Below are 21,999 nucleotides of genomic sequence, written 5' to 3'. Positions count from 1 at the left end.
CTTTTAAACAGACTTTATAGTACCTACAAATTACATTAAAATTCTATGAAAGGAGTGCAAAACATGCTGAACCAGAAACTAAGAATGTATCTTCAGTCAAGATTTTGATGCCAGCATAAATTAGGCCTACCCATTTCAAGGTTTGAGGTTAGTTAAACAATACTTGAACAAAATGTTTTAGACTGGTGCAAAGAGTGTACTTACTCTTTGTGTGTTTATGAATTGCTTTTAATGACCCAGCAAACCTCATTCATGCATTTATTAGTGTAACGCAATTTCTTTTTCCTTTATTGGAACCAGAACCGAACAGCCCTACTTAAGAGGTTACCTTCTACCTTACAAACCGTACAAAGTACACAAACTCAAAAGAAAAAAAAAGAAAAACAAATCACATGACTCCTACAGGACATTCATTTTGTATTTTAATAAGTCTCCTACTGATTGTCTCACACACAAGATTTGCTAGGTACAAGATTTTCTTTTTACAGTGCTGTTCCGAATGTTAGCTTGCTTCACTGCCATGAATTAGGTTGGTTTGATATTTTGTTGAACATAGAGGTCCCATACGATGAACAAGGTGTGAAACCGCAGCATGAATGCTGACAATGAACTGATGGATGGGGAAAATGATAGTACTCCAAACTAGATGATCGGCAAATCACCTGGCCTTCAAACCAACATAATTATACTAAATGTGAAAATATGAAATAACGCATTCATGATTTAAAAAAAATCAAATTACAGGTAAAAAGTCTTTACCAATAAGTTTCAGAAAACTATTTATTTAGTTTAACCTGTACATACATGTCCCTGGCACTGCATCCATACCTCTAAAAATTGTTTTCCAAGGATATATATATTAATTACATTCTGTAGAACTTAACAGCGTACCACTCCAGCCGACGATTAAATCTGATGTACAAATAGGACGCTGAATGCTTGAGAGTTTAATATCAAGTTTGCCTACCTAGGGTTTACCAACACAAACACACGTCAAAATAACATGTTCAGAGACAAGAATTCAGAGTGAAATTTCTGATAATAGAAAAAACACATTGTTAAAACAAGCTGAATCTAGGAATCTGAGAACATAAAATGTGATACGAAAATGTGCAATCAGGAACACACCAAGACACTGTATATTAAAAGTAAGCAGTCTTAACAAAAGTTGCCATCATTGTCATTTCCCATCACAAAACTCCAACTAATCTACAATGACAAAATATACTGTTTAGGCCATTTCAAAAGGGTGCTCTGCCTAAAAGATATGAACAGCAGTACATCTATTCCATATTGCTAAGGCAAGCTACGTCGGTTGAAAGTTATTTGGCACTTCAACACAATTGAACTTAATGAAATATTACTGCCATAAAATAAAAAAGGATCAAAAATATGCTTGCATTCCAAATATCCAAATAATACAAGAGTTATTAGAAACAAGGAAGCAACAGCTTTCAACTGCAAGTTCACACACTATAGTTGTAAACAATTTTTAAAACCTATTTGTGTTTGTTACTATGTACATAGTTGCAAAAAAAAAACTGCCAATGATAGGACAATAATTTTTATCAAAACAAGGTTTAATCAAATTTTCAATTTTCTTTACTGTAGGGCTTAATTACATTTCGCATACACAATTCTTGCCTCAGATCATGCCAGTTGTCAAAGCAAAAACCTCAAAGCTTCTAAAGATCATGATGCCAGAAACAAGGCTGCCACCGACGACTTTCTCCACGAATAAACCATCGTCGAAAGCACGAACGGACATTGTTCCTAGTGGACAACTACCGGACCGGGAACTAAGAGCTTGGGCCGAGAGTTTGTGCAGGGTTGGGGGGGAATAACTCCGCAGAAAAACACAACCACGAGGCAGCCGGCAGAAACGAAAGGTGCAGCACAAAACCCTCCCCAGTGTTCTAGAATCCTGCTACTGCACGTCTTGCACCCGCGGAGGAACGCCACAAAGTCTGGTGAGGTCGAGGGGTCGACGAGTGAAACGACGGCAGAGTGCAGGATCGCACAGCCGCCGGCACGCTGCCAGCTCTCCCGCCCGCCGTCTTCCGGACTTCTGCGACCTTCCCGGGGGCGCACGCGAGACCAGGACGTGGGCACACTAAGCCTCCAACTCTAGCGCCAGGCCGATCTTGTGACCCCCTTGGTTGAAGTTCTTGCCGTCGATCATGGCAGACAGCGTAAGGGTGATACCTACACAAAAGAGAATAGTTTTACTTATCATAAATAACACTCTAGAAACCAAACTGAATGTCAATAATCAATTTTCAACACAAACACATCATGCATTTATCACTAATGACAATATATGGTGAATTGTAATAAAACCGAAATAACACCACGTAACATTGAAATGCAAGTAGTACACCATAGAGCACCTAAACATTTTTTAATTCTGTTAACTTCATGAGATTGGAAAATTTTTGAGGTACAAGTTTCAAAAATGAAGTTTTACAAATTAAAAAAAAAATCTTGATATTTTTATTGAATAGGCACAAAACTAATGATTATAAATTAAATGGCCGGTAATTTTCATTAACTGAAAAATATCCAGAAGAAAAGGGGTAAATCATTTAACTTTATGATAACAGTGAAAACAAAACAAAAAATCTAATTTATGAAAACAAAATTGATGAAACTAGCTCATATTAATAGGCTAACGCGGCCAAAGTTTTCAACAACTTTGAGTTAAGACTTCGGCTTGCCCTGATGAGTCATTCTTAAGGGTGAACAACTGACGGTCTAGTCGTCTGGCAAAGAATAGCTGTAATGGTTCCTGCAAGATGCCATGATTGGATGATGGTCTGGCCAATCAGGATTCTGCAAAGTAGCTCAGTTTATAAATTTATCTAGAACCAGCAACCATCTTCTCCCCAAAAAGGGATTTAATAATAATAATAAAAATAAAAAGAGCGCGTATAACTCGGTACTTGTGACAGAAGTGATAGTTCTTTGGCAATTCAAACCTAAACATATAAGTGCTCTCTTTATATTGCTTTGGCGTTTCGAAACAATGTTTCATGAAAATACTTATTGCATTATCAGGACTTGAAATCATAACTGAAATTTTACTCTCATCACGCCCAAAACAGTTTCACTTCAAAAATTGTAAAATTAAACAAACTAGAAATGTGTGCTTTCTCTTTCCTTTCCATTTAACCTGACAGCAACGTGTGGCCGGCACAGCTAGTAAAATATAAAAACACTAACACCGAAATATTCAGTTTTAAAAATGAAATTGACCTAAAAATTAAACCATAAAATCTTGTCTATAATAATTTAAAACAAGCTTACACTGGAATACTACTGTTTTTCCCTAAAAAATAAAGAACCCACACATCAATCAATTTTTTTTCAGTAGCGTAAATTCTAAATAAAACTCAAACAAGAAAATTGGGGTGCTCCTACTAGCTTTAAGAAAGACAGCTACTCAGAGTAACTATGGCAGATTATCACACAGCTGAATCTGAACAAAAACTGTCCAGACAAAAAACAGCCTCAAGCTTCACAGCTTCATCACAGTGCTGTCAATCCTTTGGTTTTCTCAGTCAAACTGAGTTCAAAAAATATATACCATCTAACCCCCCCCTCCACCTTACAAAATCCTATAATTTTACATACAAAGGGAAAGAATTTACAATTTAGAAGCAAACAGCAAGCCTGCAAGATTAAATTCTGCACACGTTCGTAATGTGCTATAGCAACCTTTTGTTAGTTATTTGAATGCACTTCTTTTAAAAAATGACAATATTTGTTGGATCTAGTAAATAAATAAAATTTTAAAAAATTAATTGTAGAGTAGACCCTATTTAACCCAGATCAACCTGGGCCGGGGCCAATCCGAATTAACAAAAATCCAGGTTATCCAGAGATTGAGGGAAAAACTATAAAAAAGAACACGTACTTAAATAAATTTTTAACGGAGTTTAAAATGAATTATGGGAACACTTTCACCTAAAAATACACAAATAATAAATACACTGTCCACAATATAGGTCCAAACTAGTCGGTAGTCAGTTTTGTGTATTGCTTACAAGTAGCATGATATCGCATCCGCTTTAGCTTTAGAAGCTTGCACTCAATATATCGTTTGCTTAAATAATGTTATAATAAGTAAAACATGGGGTAAAAGTTTGTAAATTATAATAGACTGATGTATCGAAAATATCTCAGGTTGATATTTTATTGGTATCAATATAATTCAAGCGATATATCGATGGTTTGACACAAAGATGCGTTGAAAGGTTCTGATGAAATGATTACGTATTGTGCATTTTCTCATCGTGTGCATGAATTTACAGAAGGAAACCTCAACGCTCAGGAAATAATCTGTTATTGTTAGTTATTTGACTAACACATTGTCAAGATACATTCTGGCAAGTATTATGCAAAGATTTTTTGATGAAATAGCCATTTTATATTTTATTTTGTGCTTGTTAAACAGAAAAATCTTGCCAAAGCCGTTAAAAGGACGGGATGTTAACCCTTTCCGTCTATCCGTCCACTGCGAAATAACTAAATTTTATTTACGCATGAATTAATTATAATAAGTAATTATACATTAATATTGTAATTATAGGGTAGGATTACTACAACATACAAAAAAAATTAGATAAGTTACAATCAAAAAAATTAAAATTAGGAATCGACAAAGTGTGACTGAAAGGGTGAAGGTAGGTGGCACTCTCCGACCGTCACGACTCGGGCGGGGGAGGAAGTCTCGGGGGGGGCGGGGGGGCAGTCACCTTCGCGCAACTTCTGCTGGTAGCCCAGCCCGATCTGGCTGGAGTTGTTGACCTTGGCGCGGACGGAGGCGTCGCCGTCCAGGCTGTACTTGGCGCCGATGCCGAAGCGCGTGTCGTTGGAGCCGGCCGTCCACTGGAGCTGGATGGCCGTGTCCAGCCTGGGGCTCACCCTCTGGTAGATGGTGCCCCCGAACTCCTGGCCGTCGTTGCTGCGCACACGGGGGCCCGACTGCTAGGCTCTCGCCAACACCGCTTCCTTTTCATTTTATTTCAAAACTGAATTTTAAATTTTTTTCCAACCAAATTTTAACATGATTGGAAACATTTTTTTAAGAAAAATTATCTGGTAGATAATGCTCCCGAACTCCTGGCCGTCGTTGCTGCGCACACAGGCCGACTGCTAGGCTCTCGCCAACACCGCTTCCTTTTCATTTTATTTCAAAACTGAATTTTAAATTTTTTTCCAACCAAATTTTAACATGATTTGAAACATTTTTTAAGAAAAATTATCTGGTAGATGGTGCCCCCGAACTCCTGGCCGTCGCTGCACACACAGGCCGACTGCTAGGCTCTGTGCCAACACTGCTTCCTTTTTCATTTTATTTCAAACTGAATTTTAAACGTTTTTCTAACAAAAATTTTAACATGCAATGAAACATATTTTTATTCCTACACTTCACAAAAGTTTAAGAAAAATGATCCCTACTACAGTAAAATTTTACAAAAAAGGCTAAGGATAAGCAGTTTAGGATATTACCTCTACGCCACCTTTTGGGCTGACATTTAAATTTGAACTACACACTGACATTTCTCAGTGAGTACGTATTGAAACCAGGCTCTTCACTCCAAATTAGAACTAGTAGTTGAATATTGCTACAAATCATTATTTGACTGCAAATATGTTCACACTGCTACACTTTAATCCGTTGATTCCTTCAGTTTATTTCAATGTCTAAATGTCACTTTACTTATTAAACCGTGGTTTCCACTAATTTCCCAGTGAACACCACTAATTAGACACAAATTTGTACTGTTAGAAATTACAGTAAATTTACTGACTTTTTAACTACAGTAAAATTTTACAAAAAAGGCAATGCATTTCCTTAAACCAATAAAATTTTAAGTTTTAAGAATTCTGTTGATTAAAGCAATTATATACATTAATAAAAGTTCTTTTTTTAAATTTAAAATCATAATCACACGTTATTTCTTCCGCATAAAAACAATGTATGTATAATATTGCAGAAAACAAATCTAATGATAACACAAGCTACCTTTTTTTTTTTTTCAATTTAATTCTATATGAATGAAAAACACGGTGTATGTAATGAATAGTTAATAAGAAATGTATTACAGAAGAACCTCATTTTTACGTACCCGCGATATACGATTTCCGCGATTAACGTATTTTTTTTTACATGCACTGTCAATTTCCCTATACTATTAATACATTCTTTCCCGCCTTGTGCAAAAGCATTTCCCACTGTTTACGTAGAATTAGTGCTGTATTTCGTGGCAAACCATCGGAAAATTTAGAGAAAACAATAAATTCTCAAAATGAATAGCGTGAAGTTTAATTATTAAGCGTTACTGCAGAGTATATGGTCACCACAGCTTCGTTCGCCATTGTAAACAACTTACTTTTTTTTTTGTGCCACGAGCTATTGTACACCATACGGCCATGAACCAAACGTATGGTGACATAAACATTAAAATTAATAAGTACTTTTCTTAGCGTTCCCCATTAATCTTAAATGTATTATGCATGAAAATAAAGGTGAAAACTCGCATTTTAAATACACAAAAGAGCAGATTACTGTTCCATTATTAAAATTACGTTTTAAGCAACGCACGAGTTTCCTATAAATATGGCATCTTCGAGCATATTCTGCGATGTTCATTTTAACACATTAGAAACATTCTGAAAAGTCAAATGGCTGCAATGAATATCCAAACAATGCAATGGCAATTTAACTTCTATTCCTCAACGTAAACAATTATATTAATGGCGGTAGCTATAGTTTTATAGTATTATTTCTCAAAAAATCTAAAATTAATAAAACTATAACACGTAATTAAATCCAAAGTTCAAAAATCAATTGTGTTACAAAATTTCAGTACCAAGTGGCTATATCAAGATGCTTCAACATTCTCATCTCTTACACAAGAACAGCAAATTTCATGTTTAACTTTCGGCAATAATGAAGAACGGCGATATTGGATATATTTATAATTTTAATTATGTGAGATAGTGAAGTTCTAGTTAATATATAAAAACGTAACCGTCTCTGACATATTATTTAGTGTGGTATATATTTTCTTATTGTTTCCCATATAGTGAGATGATAAAAAAAATTTGAACATTTCCCTCATTTTGCGTTTTCCTGGTTTTTACATATTTTTTTCCTGGTCCCTTGAAATATGTAAAAATGAGGTTCTACTGTATATTGAAAGTGTTAATTTGAATATCAAATTATACACAAGTATTGAATATTTAAGCTCCTAGACTACCTGGAAACATCTGGCTTGAGTGAGTCACTTGGTGAACTCTTACTAATGCAGTTTTAGCTCCAAGTGAAACACCATACAATTTGCATGGAGTGAGGTAGCAAAACGGTAAGATACTGTTATCGAAATTCAGGAAAAGTGTTGGGATGGTTCCTTATTATTGACCCTTTCCACAATCATAAGTCTGGCCATGTCATGTGTTGTGTTGCTGACCCTATCCTCATTCTGCATATACAGTACTAGATGGGACCTGATCATGTTTGAATTACAGAAAATACAGTATAACTGAATTACCCTTTAAATGCACACAATAAAAGTTTTAGATGGGTAAAACTATGAAGAAAAAATTTTTCTATGAATACAATTTTTCCTACAGTATAATTTTAGTTTTAATTAGTGATGGGTCAATTCCTGTTTTTTCCCGGTTCTTAAAAATCGGTTCTCGGTTATGTATAATTGAATAGTCTAATAATTTTTTTTCCTGTACAATATAAATAGCATTATCATTTCCATTAACACTAAAAACAAATAAATATTTTTGACCACACTTCAAAACAATGCGTAGATATATTATTATGATAATGCAAAAAACTAAAAATACTTGGTAGAGATTCAAATTAACAGTTATTTGTATCCCTTATATTTAATTAATGTTGTTGAAAATTGGACATGGATTATTAACAGCATACAAATTTATTATCAAATAACATGCCTTTTTAAGACATTATATACCATAAAAAATAGTAATACCATTTTATACTTAAACATCAACAATCCCCGTGCTTTTCAGGTTTTTAAGACACTAAGTTCCTTTAGTTTTGCAAACTACATAATATGCAATTATACTTCAAATGCTCTCCGTGATCATCTGAGCATCCAAAAGAAATCAAACCTTACACATTAGTGTGAAGAATGAAGTCCCCACTGGTATAACCGAGGGCAAAGTTGTTCTGAGTTATTTTTGATCTTTGTGAATCAAACTTCATCTGATAACCAGCAAGCCACCCTGCAAACCAAACAAGCAAACAGTATTTAATAGGATTCAGCGAATCCTGTGTTTTTAAGTGAAACTTCTTTGAGCACTGCAAGAAAAAAATTTCAAGGTAAAATTTTAATGCAATGTTTTCGTGAAATGTTCAACACGAAAAGGGAATATAATAGGTACTTGGCCAAAGAGATATAAAGAGAGCACTATGCTATTATACATTTCTGGGCTTGTCCCCCCCCCCCCCCCCTACAAAAAAAAATTAGAATTGAGATAGATCCACAAAAGAATAAGACAGAGAGAGTGCATTTTATATTTGCTACCAGCACGCTCGCGTTCCTCCTTGTTCAACTAGCAGCGTAGAGAGCGCTGTTGAGTCAGTCCCTGCATTTCCCGCATAGATAGCGCTACCTGTTATGAATTTCATTATTTCATTCAGAGATTTGACATGTTCCAAATGGCAAAACTGTTTGAAAAAACATTTAAGATGCAAAGTTTTTCTTTATGGTGTATTTTAACAGTGAGTTAACATTTATTGTTAATTAGTAATTTAATTAGTTATATAATTATTGATATCCCAAGCAGTTATTTTGAAGTCAATAATAATAATTATGTTAATTCATGATTATTTAGAAAATTGTCTTCTTTCTCTCTCTCTCTCTCTCTCAGCTGTTTTACCCTTTATGACATACTTAAAAGTCTAGGTTTAAATTGCCAAAGAAGTTTCATTTCTATCATGTGTACTGAGTTACACGCAATCTTTTATTTTCAAATTGAACTTTGAATAAAATATCAAATTATTTATGAATATAGAGTATTTTACAAATCAAATTTAAAAATACAGTAAATTTAAAAATACAGTAAACATTTCAAAAATGCAAAATATAGTAAAATGATGTATACAGACACACACACAACCACAATTGAGGGTGTACAATGCAAGAAAAAGAAAAACCTGACAATTTATTTCCTTAAACCGAGAAAATTTTAAGATGTTTCAAAATTGATTTGTTGATCAAATGATTATATACATAAAAGTAGAGTTTTTTTAAAAATAATTTTACATCATAACAAAAGATTATTTGTTACATATAGAAAGCATGTACCTATGTAATATTTAAAAAAAAAAAATTCTAAAATTTCCAAAAAATCATCTTGGCTTTAATTAAAATATTTGTGAATGAGTCCCACTTGCTGTATGTATTGGTCACGACTAACAAAAAACAAAGAAAATATTTGATTTGTAATCTCAAAATGAAAATCAAATTATTAATGAATATTAATAGTAATTAATGGAAGGAACTAGCAATTACGAGACAGGAACAAGAAATGAATAGAGCTTACCATTGTATCCGAACACAGATGCCGTCTGAGCGATCGGTCCAGCCAGATCGAGATCCACGTCACAGTTCAGCGCAACACTGTCATTCTTGAACTCTGTCTTCAGCTTCCCTGACTTGCTCCTACAAACACAACCACAGATGCACTGTGGCATGGCATTCCCCACAACCGACACAAGAAAACTAGGCCATAACCACCACGTTCAAATTGAGTACCCACAAACAATCTTAGATGCAACAATTCATCTGCGCATACTAACATTTATCTTAAATCCTATAAAAAAAACACTTTGCAACCAATCAGAGAGTTTCCACCACCTCGGCAAATGTTGTCAATGAGAGCAATGTACACTTGAGTACACCAATCCCTCACTTAGCATGTCTTCAAATTGTGTGAATTCATTTTATCACTGCCCTAGTCTTGAATAGCACGTCTGCAAAATTTCAGTCAGCACAAAATTGCTACTGACAAAAAAGTCGGGCACGACACCATGAAGTCTGCTTCAACTCGGTAAACAACAGGTGTGCCATGGTATGCAGTTAGCGATAAATGGGAGAAAGAGATGCGCACGCAGGTCTGACTATGCCATCGGCTGTTGTACAAACATCAGCTATGGCAAGTTCAGTTGCATCTATTGAGCGTAAAGGACCCAATGTTTTTACGTCCGCGCATGCCGCCGGGCCGTATCGTTGTCACCCGGCCACTGTTTAGAAAGTTCGTGGAAAGGGACGCAATGTGAGTTGAAGGTGACGGCCAGGCGGGCAAGCCAACTAGCCTACTGATGAGTACATACCCACCTATCTCCCGTTACGGGTTGTCGTAGTTTGTCATACTAAGTATTTGATGGTAGGCTAATTAAGATAAATGGTGTGACGTATTTATCATTGAGTTTTATTCTACACATTTATATTACATAAAGAATATTTCCTTACACATTTTGGAAAGTAAATTAGCCTTCCTATATGGAGATTAATGTTTAAGAATACGCAATTTTGTATAACACTTAACATTTTTAGGAACGCAATAGCCGTGCTAAGTGAGGGATTGGTGTAAAGGCAACAGAGAGAGGAGCACACAAATACGTGAATCTTGACATTTTTATTTTGCTAAATTTTTCAGCTACTTTTTTTTTCCTACTTCACCTACATTTCTATCTCACAATGCCCAGCAAAGATAATATTTTACACGCAACTGGCTTGTTTCTCTACAACCAGCGTGCCAGACATCAAAATTATGTACAATAACTACAATAAAATGAATTACGCTGAAGCAACAAATGCAATCGAGGTATGAACCACTGCTTTGAACATATTAACGGAGGAAAAGTTGTAAAAGTTCAACCAACACAGTTTGATCTCAAATACTCTTGAGCGCAACTTGCATCTGACCGTACTTACCCTGTCTGGGGGGCAAATGCGGTGTTGAAGGCAATTTTGAGACCCTTCGCTAGCTGGTCTTGTACAACCACTTCAGTGGTTAACGTATTGTCCGTGTTCCATTTTTCTGTGAACGTAAGACCTGCAAAGCAACATTTTGCATCAACCTTACAGCAACACCACTGAAATTACCGGCAAACTTGTTGACTACAGAATTTAAACCTTGTACGTAGCAGAAAGTAGGTTGTTGCACTGCAGATGGGGTGATAATGAATTGTCTTCACCAACAATGTTAAAATAAAAAAATAAAAATTTGAGATCTTTAGTTTGTTTAGCAGCATGCACCACATTAGTAAATAAATTAGTTCACAGAATTTGGCTGCAGCATAAGTACAGTCCATGAGTAAAATTAATAACCAATTATTTAAATGTTATGATTTAATCTATCATGTAGCACACACAAAAGTGCACCTCAGTAATTTTTCATTGTAGCTTTAGACTAGAAACAAATGTAAGTCACATTTCTAGTGATAAATTTCTCATACAAAAATAAGTGAAATTAACAGGAGTAAAAACAATGAGAAAAACAAACTGATGAACCTACCTTTTTTTTAAGTTCTTTAAAAGAAAAGAGTTAACTGAACTCCAAATATGCATAAAGGAGACAAAAAGTAAGTAATTTAAGACCATGAAGTATATTATAGGATCTTTACTACTAAAAGGTAGGAAATTTGGACAATAGGATGAATGGAAGATCTGGATTTTTGGTATTAACTATTGTCTTTGTTGTGTCATCCAGAACTTTTTGCACGCTGTAAGCAATTTATTGTATCATTCATTTTATGACTTCTAGATATGTTTTCCATGTTAATATATTTTTTTTTTTACTGACAAATCCTGCAAGGTTTCACATGCTCCATACAGGCATACTTATATCTTTTGACAATAGCTCAATCTATTTCTTTTCAATGTTTTGGAAAACGCTTTATTTTTACTTAGTTAAGTCTCGGCTATTCCAACAGTAAAATACTTTGCAATGACATGTCAACAGTTTCAAACACAAATATAAAATATCGTAAATGAATAATTCTTTAGTAAATATATGTTATGCATAAAATTTTCGAGTATTCTGCACGGTACATTGGTAGATGATTAATTACATGGATTGGAATATGTTAATGTCTCACCGTATTGTGCAAGTTTATGCCTGCCCTGAAGAGTGCCCCTCAGATGATCCCCTTCTTTCGAAGAGAATTTAAAATCACCTTTCACGACAAACCATCCTGCACATGTGCAAGCCATGTTTCTGTGAAATTAACTCCTACAAGTAAAGCTGAACAGTAAAGCAGACTAGGACGAGCATTTACATCCGAAGCAGGCTACCACCACCACCGCCACAAATGTGTTCGCAAACTTCTGCAGTAACCTCCTGTGCACAACGTAACAGCAGCCAGTAGATTTAAATCACACAAACTAGCCTGCCTGCATCTTGCACCGAAACAAGTGAGCAACCACCACAACTATACTACTTGTTGCTAAACACAGCAACACTGATGTGTACTTTGTTTAGGCAAAAACACCTTTAACTTTAACTAAAGTCAACGAAAATAAATACAAAAACTAAAGTGTGTCAAAGTTAAAACTTTCATAGACTAATTCTGACCACATCCAAGAAAAATTAATAACACCAGTTTTGAAGTATAACATACGATGTATGCCTATAACTTACGATGTATGTTAAATGTAATTGTGATCATAATATATAAAATACACTGAAAAGCAGCAGCATTATAGAGCTCGCTTCGAACCAACCATCCTTATTTAATTGATAAAATTATGGAATTCAAAACATTGTAGTTTTTAAGAATATGCATTTAAAAAAATTTAACTAAATGTTTGTAAAAATTTTCTCTGGTGCTTGCATTTCTGGAAGACCTTTGCAAAGACATCAAAAAGGGTTAAAATTAATTAAATAAATGTAACAATTGGGCTCAGTAAAAATGTCTTGAGGAAATGAAACAATAACTTTCAAAAAGAAAGTAACGAACATACCATAGTCTTTTACTTTGTACTTTGTTTCCAGGGAGCCGAACACCTTCCCGCTGTCTTGATGCGACGTCGCCCCAGAAGCGAACTCCACGCCGGAACTGGTCTTGGTCTTCAAGTCCAGCTTGAAGAGACCGAAGTGGTAGCCCTTGCCGAAAACATCTTTGGCATTCTTTCCCAGGTCACTGTACGATGGTGGGCTCATTTTCTATAAGAAAAAAAAAAAATTCAAGTATTCAACAAACCTCACTCCAAGGACAAATAACCATCACTACCACATACACTGTCAAAAATAGTCTGTGAAGTGTATGCCGACACACCCAAGTAAACATTCGACTGTACTTGAAGAGTAGGAACTACGTATAAATTTTTTTACATACACATTCCTACACCTTTAACTTAATTCTATGCCATTTTGGTTTATGATACAACCAGTGTTTCTTCCACATTTATTTTGCTTATGGTGTGAGTCTGTATTTCAGGGGGTGTGCTACTAACTGGAAAAATTTCATCTGATAGTACCTTACACTTTAGGCCACTGAATCAAAGCAACAACCATCGTCAAGAGTCAACACCTCACCTCAGTATGGTCTAATAGGAATTCTACGTATTTCATGTACTGCACATGAAAATTAAATTTTAAATCACTAACAGTCCTTTCATTGTGTTAAGATAATAAATTTAAAAATTTGGCACCCACGAGTTGTCAAAATTGTTTAACGGTTCAATTTTTATTTTAAGAAAATTATAAAGAAATGTTTTCCTTCATGTAAAAAGCATTCGAGTAAACTCGCAATCTGGATTAAAGTGAGAAATCCAAAAATAAATTTTATCTTTAAACAGTTTAAGATTGGAGTGAAGATGAAGAGCCCAGATTGAAACTAAAATTACCTCAAAACCTACCAAGGATTGGAATGGAATCTGGTATCACATTTTCAAGGTGCAAATTGCTGCTCCAAGTAGAGAAGCATTGAGTCAATGAAGTAATAGAAGGAACAAAGTATTATTAGGTCAAGAAAAGAGAAGAATTCATGTTTTTTAAGCTCAGATAAAACAGCTAGATACATAAGGAGTCTTTTATTACATAGCTATGACAACCACCAAAAGGTTTCCCTTTGCCATTTTTGTTCTGTATTTAATCTTTTTTTACACTGTGGTCCTACAAGAATTCTCTAGGAACATTAGAATCATTCTGAGAAATTAAATGATACAGTCAGTTCTGAAGACAAATATTTATTTCTAGGGAAAACATTAATATGCATACCATAAATACAACCTCTAATTCCTCCCCCTCCCCTCTAAGTAATAGATATTTTGTGTATATACAAAAAATATACCTGCTGTTAAATAAAATTTCACACAGGTATATACAAAATTTTTAACACAATGAAGGCCGCAATCATCATTTACAATTGTGTATTTCATTGCTGATTTACAAATAAATTACTATTAGTAATCTTATAAGTGGTACTGAAAATCATTGATTTATGAGTACTGGAATTTTTGCAATTTGTACATTGCAGTGTGAAACTACAAATATTTCAAATGCTTCACGTTCGCTACATGCAGTTGGTATACATTACTGTTTCAATTTTTAACAAGTTATGGTTTGCTGATTTAGGAAGTAGTTAGTGAGGAAAAACTCGACCAGTTAATTGAAGATTGCAAATCTTTGACAACCAACAAGTAGTTTTACTCATGTTCAAATAAATATTTCTACAAGTCTTGCTCAAAAACTACTTTCATAATACTTTGCATCCTTTCACCATGTATAAAAATTTACATTGTCTAGTGCTAGATGCATTTCATGCATCCATTGCATGAAACTATGAGATTTTTATTAGCAAATACCATGGTTGCCAGATTTAAGACACAATGATTTAAACAAAGTAGTTTTTATAAATAAAAAATGTTTTTAATAATGTATTTTTAAATAAAACATCTTAATTTTTTAATGAACGTTCAAATTCCACTCTATTTACAGGGACACAAAATTATATACGTACTACTCAAAATTTAAATTATCTGAACAGGTTGTAAATTATACCCAGCTAAATATTCATCTAAAATTAAATCAACTAGTGAATTGTAGTCAAACTGTAAAAAAAAGGAGGAAATAAATACATGTACTATAAAACCTATTCTGTGGTAAACACCCATAGAATCCTCTTCTTATGGCAAAATACCCTTTTTGTGGTTTAAGAAGTCACAGCCAGATGTGCAGATTTGCTGGACTTCAGTTCTTTGATGTTCTAACTTTACTGGTTCAAAATGAGGGGCAGAAACCGGGATGGTGTATGGCTTTCATTTGAACATGCCGAGAACCAAAATAACTAACGTAATAAAACAGCTGGTTTAAACCTAAAAAACCTGGTACAAAAAAAGGTTGTTTGGATTTAAAAAAATACTTTTTTTTCAACCCTGGCAAATACACAATTAGTTTTGAAGTTAAGAATCTTACCTGAAAAAAGAAAATAAATTTATATTACAGTATTTTGTGGCAAAGCAGATCTTACCATTAGTTTGCATTGTGCATTTTAATGGACATTAGCTCTCTCTTTTCAATGCACAATTTCTGCCATTCACGCTTTTCTAAACACAAACTTTTGTAAAAAAATTTATTATGTATGATAATTTGTTTTTAAATGAATCAGACACATTTTTGGAATGGGAAAATTATAATGAGAATTTTGGAAATACATCTTTTTGATGTAATTCATCAAGAGCACCACCTAATAATATTCAATTTTTTTACTTCTAACTAGATGTAACTGAAAGAAACTTATCAGTTTCAAATGTTTTAGCAAAAAAAAAAAAATGTTTTATATCATTTAATAAAACAATTTTTGGCTCCATTTAAGCATAGCACATAATTTAATGGTCTGCCTTGTAAATTATAGCGATTGACTGCTACAAATACTTTCACCTGTAAAATAGTTAGTTTATGGTCTTAGAAAAATCAACAAATAGTAAAAATAAATTAAACTTATTATAATTAACAATTGTACTAAAAAATTTAAAGTAAACCATACACTATTAATTTGGCAGCCAGTGTGTGCCAATTACTCAGTACTGAAAACTACGAGTGGGGACATACTACAGCTACTGCTTATGTTTAGTTAACTACTCTGCTTCCTAGAGCACAAGTGGAGTACGCATAGAGGGCTATTTTTCATCCAGCTTGCTTCTCCACGTTTCATTTAAATAATTTTAAAAAGGGGATGAAACACTGCAAGTAGACGGGTGTGCCCCAGTGTGTTTGCTTAGCTCGTGCTTCAGGAAGTGTCACACCGAAAAACACGATCAGAATTTATTTCTTTACAGCCCTAAACTACACAAATAAATCTATTAACTGTGAAGTTTAGTGGCTCTTTTGAATAAAAATTAACAATACAATATAAATTTTTCAGCATTATCTATAATGTACTTTGTTTTCGCCCTACAGACCCGTTTCCTTCTATACAATGAACAAATTTGCAATATTTACGCACCGTACACTGACACATGACTTTTCATTCAGACCAAGGGTGAACAAGTGAATGCAGAGTATGTACTGCCACCTGGCTAGTGTTAATTTAAGATATTGTTTAATTAATACAATGAGTTTCTACTATCTATCAGATTTAATGTAATCACATTTAGCAACTTTTCAATCAACTATGATGCAAGAACTCAGTGAAGACGACGTGTTATTCTGGGTGATTCACTGTAAAACAACACTTGGCATCTCAAACCACAAAAGCAGTGACCCATGCTGATGACTTATACTATGCTATATGCTATATGTGAACACAACAATCATGCTATTGAAGATAGTCTACACAAGCTACAGAAAATGGTATTCTTGAACAAGTTCTTGGATTGAGAATGACTGACCAACTAACTTTTTTGTTAAAGAGCAATAATGGTTTACTTTATATATATGGGAAAGTCTTTCCCAGAAAAATCTTGGATGAATTGTATTAATGAATTAATCTTAAATAATACATCAGGAGGTCTCGATAACGATAATGAAACCGCCTCGTTGATGAAGCAAGTTTTTTGAAAACACAAATTCCTATTCTTAAATTATTTTTTCAAAACCCTTTCCCAAAGTAAATTCTTGTAATTACCACTTATTTCAATCTCTGATCAATATTTTAGGAAGGGTTGACAGTAAACATGCTGACACGTACCAAAGATCTAAATGTTCATTTGGTTTACAAATGAGCCATTTTTTTAAAGGTGTTTTTATGTTTGGTTATAGATGTTTAATAGGTGTGTTGTTCAGCCAAAGTTACAGTTGGAATTTTTTTGATAATGCACAATAAATGGAATATTTTACTCAATTCTATGGGCATCTTACAATTTCCGGTAAATATGTAGAGTCGCGGTACATGCGAAAAAAATGCTAAAAATCCGAAAATACTTTTATTCTATGCTCTTTCACTTCCTCTTTTCAAATCAACCAGCGGAGATAAGAAATTCCAAATACTTTAGGAGATATCGAATTTTTTAATTTTCATCACAATACCTGCGTATTCATGCTGCGATTACCATTGTTTCTTGTTTACGAGTATCTATTATGTTTCTTATTGGACAATTTTGTCACGTGACAGTTCCGTGATTGGCCAGTATTCAAATGAACCAATATGTGATTATTTATTTATTTATTAATGTTCCGTCGGAGGTATCGCGACGTAGGTGAACGACTACATCATTTCCTTCTAATGGCAAAGGAAATGTACCCACCTCCAACTTAGGTGGGCTTTTAACGTTTCTAATTTTAAAGTCTTATTTTTTATTTGGATATTGTTGCGCAAGTAATAAGTAACAAAAAAAATTTACGTGAGTTGATAATGTTCATCATTTGTCCGGGTTTGTTAGGTCAGGTCAGTTACATTATAAATACTTTAAAACTAAAGAACCATTGAAATTAAATCATATTATTTTTAATGTACGCTTAGTTTGAAAGTATTCATAATGCAACTGACCTGACCTAATCGACCATTTTAGTTCCTACTGATCATCCTTTGCCACGGTTTGTTTGGTCAGGTCAGTTACATTATAAATATTTTAAAACTAAACAGCCATTAAAATTAATTCACATTATTTTTTATGTCCACTTAGTTTGAAAGTATTAATAATGTAACTGACCTGACATAATCGACCATTTTATTTATTACGCATTCACGAACACACGGCCAAATAACAAAAATGGTGTCGTTCAAATGGTTGTACAGGTGTTGTATTGCTAAAATTAAAAAATTCGATATCTCCTTAAGTATTTGGAATTTCTTATCTCCGCCGGTTTTAATGAAAAGAGAAAGTGAAAGAGCATAGAATAAAAGTATTTTCGGATTTTTAGCATTTTTTTTCGCATATACCGCTACTCTACATATTTACCCAATTTCCTATCAATGCTAAAACTCCAGATAAAGATTTATACATTAATTTCTGTGTTCCTAATCCTTAAATTTTGAATACTTTTCTTGTGATTTGTGAGTGCAGAGATTCTTCCACGAAGCTTAGGTAGTTGTAGACCTAGATAATCCAATGATTGCCCAAATAAAAGTTATAGGTTGGTTAACTCCAGTATACCATATTTCAAATGGAAACGCACATTAACTTAATTAGAGAAAAAATAGCTATAAAAAAACTCAAAAGCTTACTTACGGCAACCTATTTTGAAGGCAAAATAATTATTTAGGAGAGGGGCACATACAAAAAAGCAAATAAAAATGTATTTTCATTTCCTGATAAATTTTCTAATTCTATAAAACAGCATTGCATAGATTAAGTCATGAAAAGTTTACAATTTAAACTAATTGTTACATTACGATAGCAGCATTTAAAAAACTGTAAATGTGTGTGAATGGTCAGGTGGGCTACATTAACTACAAAAAAAAAGTGATTAAAACATGCGAACAATAATTGTTTTATATCAAGTGTCATAATTCAATCCCTTGACACTGATCGCATGATTCTGGATACACTGATCCTTTGGTACATGATGCTTCCTGTTTTAAATTAGTACATCGAAAGATCCTGGATATAACAAAAAAGTTGCAATAAAAAATGTTAGGAAGTAAAAAAAATTAATTTCCAGATTTTTATATGATCTGACAATAAAATCATAATTCATTATTACATCACACTTATTGCTGTATCCAGGATCTTCCGATGTACTAAATTAAAACAGCAAGCATCATGTCCCACAGGATCAATGTATTCAGGATCATGCCCTTAGGATCAAGGGAAAAGACTTGGATACGTGATACAAAACTTTTACCATAAATACTTTAACATAGTCTGGATGGAAAAATGTATTGTGCAGTCTGTTACAATATTACTGGTCTTACAGGATAAACGAGAAAACCTTGGGCTTTGGCAAGAGTACTGTCGATGCAGTATTTTTCAAGTATTTCATATTTGTATATTATATATACGTTTAGGATATCGTAATGAAGGCTAAAATTGTACCTAGTCTAGTTTTTTTTTTTTAATCACTATATATATTTTTAAAAGTAAGATTTTTTGGGATATTATCTCAGTATCACGAAATAGAATACAGTTCCACCTGGTCAACTGTTTTGCAACACCGGTATTACATTCCTCCCTCATAATTTACCACTTTAACTAAAACTTTCATTTTTCCATATAATAAAAATATGTAATAAATAAGGCACAATGTTAATTTCCCCGAAACCGCAATAAGATGTAACGTCGACAAATATAATTTCATTGCTAATGAAATATCGGTATTGCAAGATAGAATATATGGGGGGAGGGAATTATATTCTAGTTTATGATACTGGAAAAATATAATATTCAAAATATGAAATTCGTGAAAAATAGTGTTTATATAGATCCCCGCCCGAAGCCCCCATACTCCCGTGCTTGTCCCATAAAACTGTAGAGGTGGTAATAGCATGATGCCATCTGGTTACATCAGTATTGTAATTGTATCATGATATAGAGAAGTCCCCATATTTTCTCCTTTTTGATTATTTACACTTAGCTAGAGGCCTTATCTCAAGTCATATTCTTTGAAACCTTTCACAAGTAAAAATTGCAGTGTTCCTGGATATTTAACCATAATAAGTAGTAATCAATCATACCATTTTTTTCCTTCTCCAAAAGAGATCTTAACTCCATAATTGCCACCTTGGCCTAATGTGAACAGATAGACTACATAATATGAACAGCATCTTTGATAACTATAAGACTAAGTTGTATCTAAAGCAAAATTTAAAAATAAAAATTAAGTAATATATTTAATACAAATACTATGTATAACTGGATGAATGTAGCCTACATAATTTACTTCACAGTTTGTATGGTGGAGTATATTATTACAATTTCAGAGCAAATAAAATTAGTTCAATTTTTAATCTGATATGATGCTAACTTTCAAGATGTGTTACTCTGATCATGATAAAATATGGAGTGTTACATCATTCTACCATTTTCCTCAATTAATGTGGATACATTCACTCACACTATTGAATTTACATGAACCATTACAGCTAAATTTGCATACAAGCATTAGTAGAGTTGTCATACGCCAGTTGTCACCAGAAATAGATACATTTTAACTTCAGGGTCAATAGCCATTTCCTAACCTGCTCAACGCCCCTACTCAAAAAAATATTACTTCAAAAATAAAAACTCATCCACGTCAACAAAGAAAGAAGATTAGCAAGGGCGTTAAAGTTAAAAGCCTAAATAGTAATTAAAATGATGAACGGGATCCAACACATGCCGGCCAAGCAGGTCAGGGCCTCGCCTTGAGATTTTCCGATACGAATCCGAAGTGATTAAATTAGCTGTTTAGTACGTTGTTCTGTACAAATTAATGCAAACGTGCAGAACAAACACGGAGGATATAAATACTTACGAATTGTAAGGCGGCTGAAGTCCCACGGCACGAAAAATAATAATTTTCTACTACAGAACACGGCTACGGGTTAACGTGACGAAAAGCTGTCTGCGCAAGAGACCCGGAATGGCGTTTGGGTTGGAGGGTATTGTTCAATTACCATGCCTCACTTTAAACAAACGGGATTTTAATCAATTACATTACCAATTTTAACGTAAAAAATATATAAATATAAATTTTCTTTAAACAAGTTCTACCAAGAATGCAGGTAAATATGCAAAACAAATGAAGTTAAATATGCGTGGTCAATAACCGGTTAGGCGGGAATTCGAATTAATATCATCGGCAAAAATTAATAATCGATTTCAGATACTGCAATAATGCCTAAAACATAAAGCTTAGAAAGATAAAAATGAATGCATGAAATAACGTGTTAGCTTACTAAAAAAAAAATAATTTGTGTAATAAAACTTTCTTCCTTTAAACAAAGCAAGAGTTGAGAGGTTGAAACCGTATTCAGAAACGTTAATATCTTTAAACTTGTAATGCATAAATAAATCGACTGATGAAAAGGCAAGCTATTACAAGTTAAATGTGGAACATTAAGAAGTTTTAATCTATATATATTAATATGTTTTATCGCAAAATTATTTAAAGTATTAAATATTTCCATATACAGCTATTGCTTCAAAAAACTTCTCTTATTTTTAAATGATTTAGGTGTACAAGAGTATAATTGTGATAACAAATTTATAGTGTTATTATGTAAATTTTCAATTGTGTTCTTATTGACAGCCTTCCGAAACACTGTCGAAGTAGATTCGCTGAGGATGACTGAAAAACTTTTTAATTGGCAAATATATATTTATAGGCCTAAACTGAAATATTTGTTTCCAAAATTTAAATAAGTTTAATTGTAATATATAATTCACAATTAAATTACTTTTAAAACAATTTATGTATTATATGTGGAAGTAGGTGTGGTTTTTACGGAAAAAAAATATATATATATATCTATGACGTTGTGTCGAAATTATCCTGTGACCACAGAAATGCCGAAATAATAACTAATGATTTACCTTTACGGAGAGCTGCTACAGTAAAAAGGTATTTTTTATATCAACT

At 33.5% G+C, this 21,999-nt stretch overlaps 1 protein-coding gene across 1 annotated transcript; it reads right to left on the bottom strand.

Moving 5' to 3' along the window:
• Positions 1–762: 762 nt before the first annotated feature.
• LOC134542874 (voltage-dependent anion-selective channel-like) lies at positions 763–21,414 on the bottom strand. Its single transcript, XM_063387454.1, has 7 exons — positions 20,893–21,414; positions 13,020–13,221; positions 10,989–11,109; positions 9,595–9,713; positions 8,163–8,271; positions 4,758–4,966; positions 763–2,205 (listed from the first exon to the last, which is right to left on the bottom strand). The coding sequence occupies exons 2-7, from the start codon at positions 13,216–13,218 to the stop codon at positions 2,114–2,116; spliced, it is 849 nt and encodes a 282-aa protein (XP_063243524.1). The 5' UTR covers positions 13,219–13,221; positions 20,893–21,414; the 3' UTR covers positions 763–2,113.
• Between the last annotated feature and the right edge of the window lie 585 nt (positions 21,415–21,999).

This window comes from Bacillus rossius (genome assembly GCF_032445375.1).
Source record: "Bacillus rossius redtenbacheri isolate Brsri chromosome 9 unlocalized genomic scaffold, Brsri_v3 Brsri_v3_scf9_2, whole genome shotgun sequence".
NCBI classification, from domain to species: domain Eukaryota; kingdom Metazoa; phylum Arthropoda; class Insecta; order Phasmatodea; family Bacillidae; genus Bacillus; species Bacillus rossius.
This window is presented reverse-complemented; position numbering and strand designations above follow the sequence as displayed.

What these genes read in the sequence shown, in the direction of transcription:
- LOC134542874 (XM_063387454.1), bottom strand. Translation starts at nt 13,218, where the DNA reads ATGAGCCCACCATCGTACAGTGACCTGGGAAAGAATGCCAAAGATGTT. An exon ending in GCATTTGCCCCCCAGACAGG is followed by an intron (nt 9,714 to 10,988) that starts GTAAGTACGGTC and finishes TTGTGTTTGTAG; the next exon opens with GAGCAAGTCAGGGAAGCTGA. An exon ending in TTCATTCTTCACACTAATGT is followed by an intron (nt 4,967 to 8,162) that starts GTAAGGTTTGAT and finishes CCGTGTGCGCAG; the next exon opens with CAACGACGGCCAGGAGTTCG.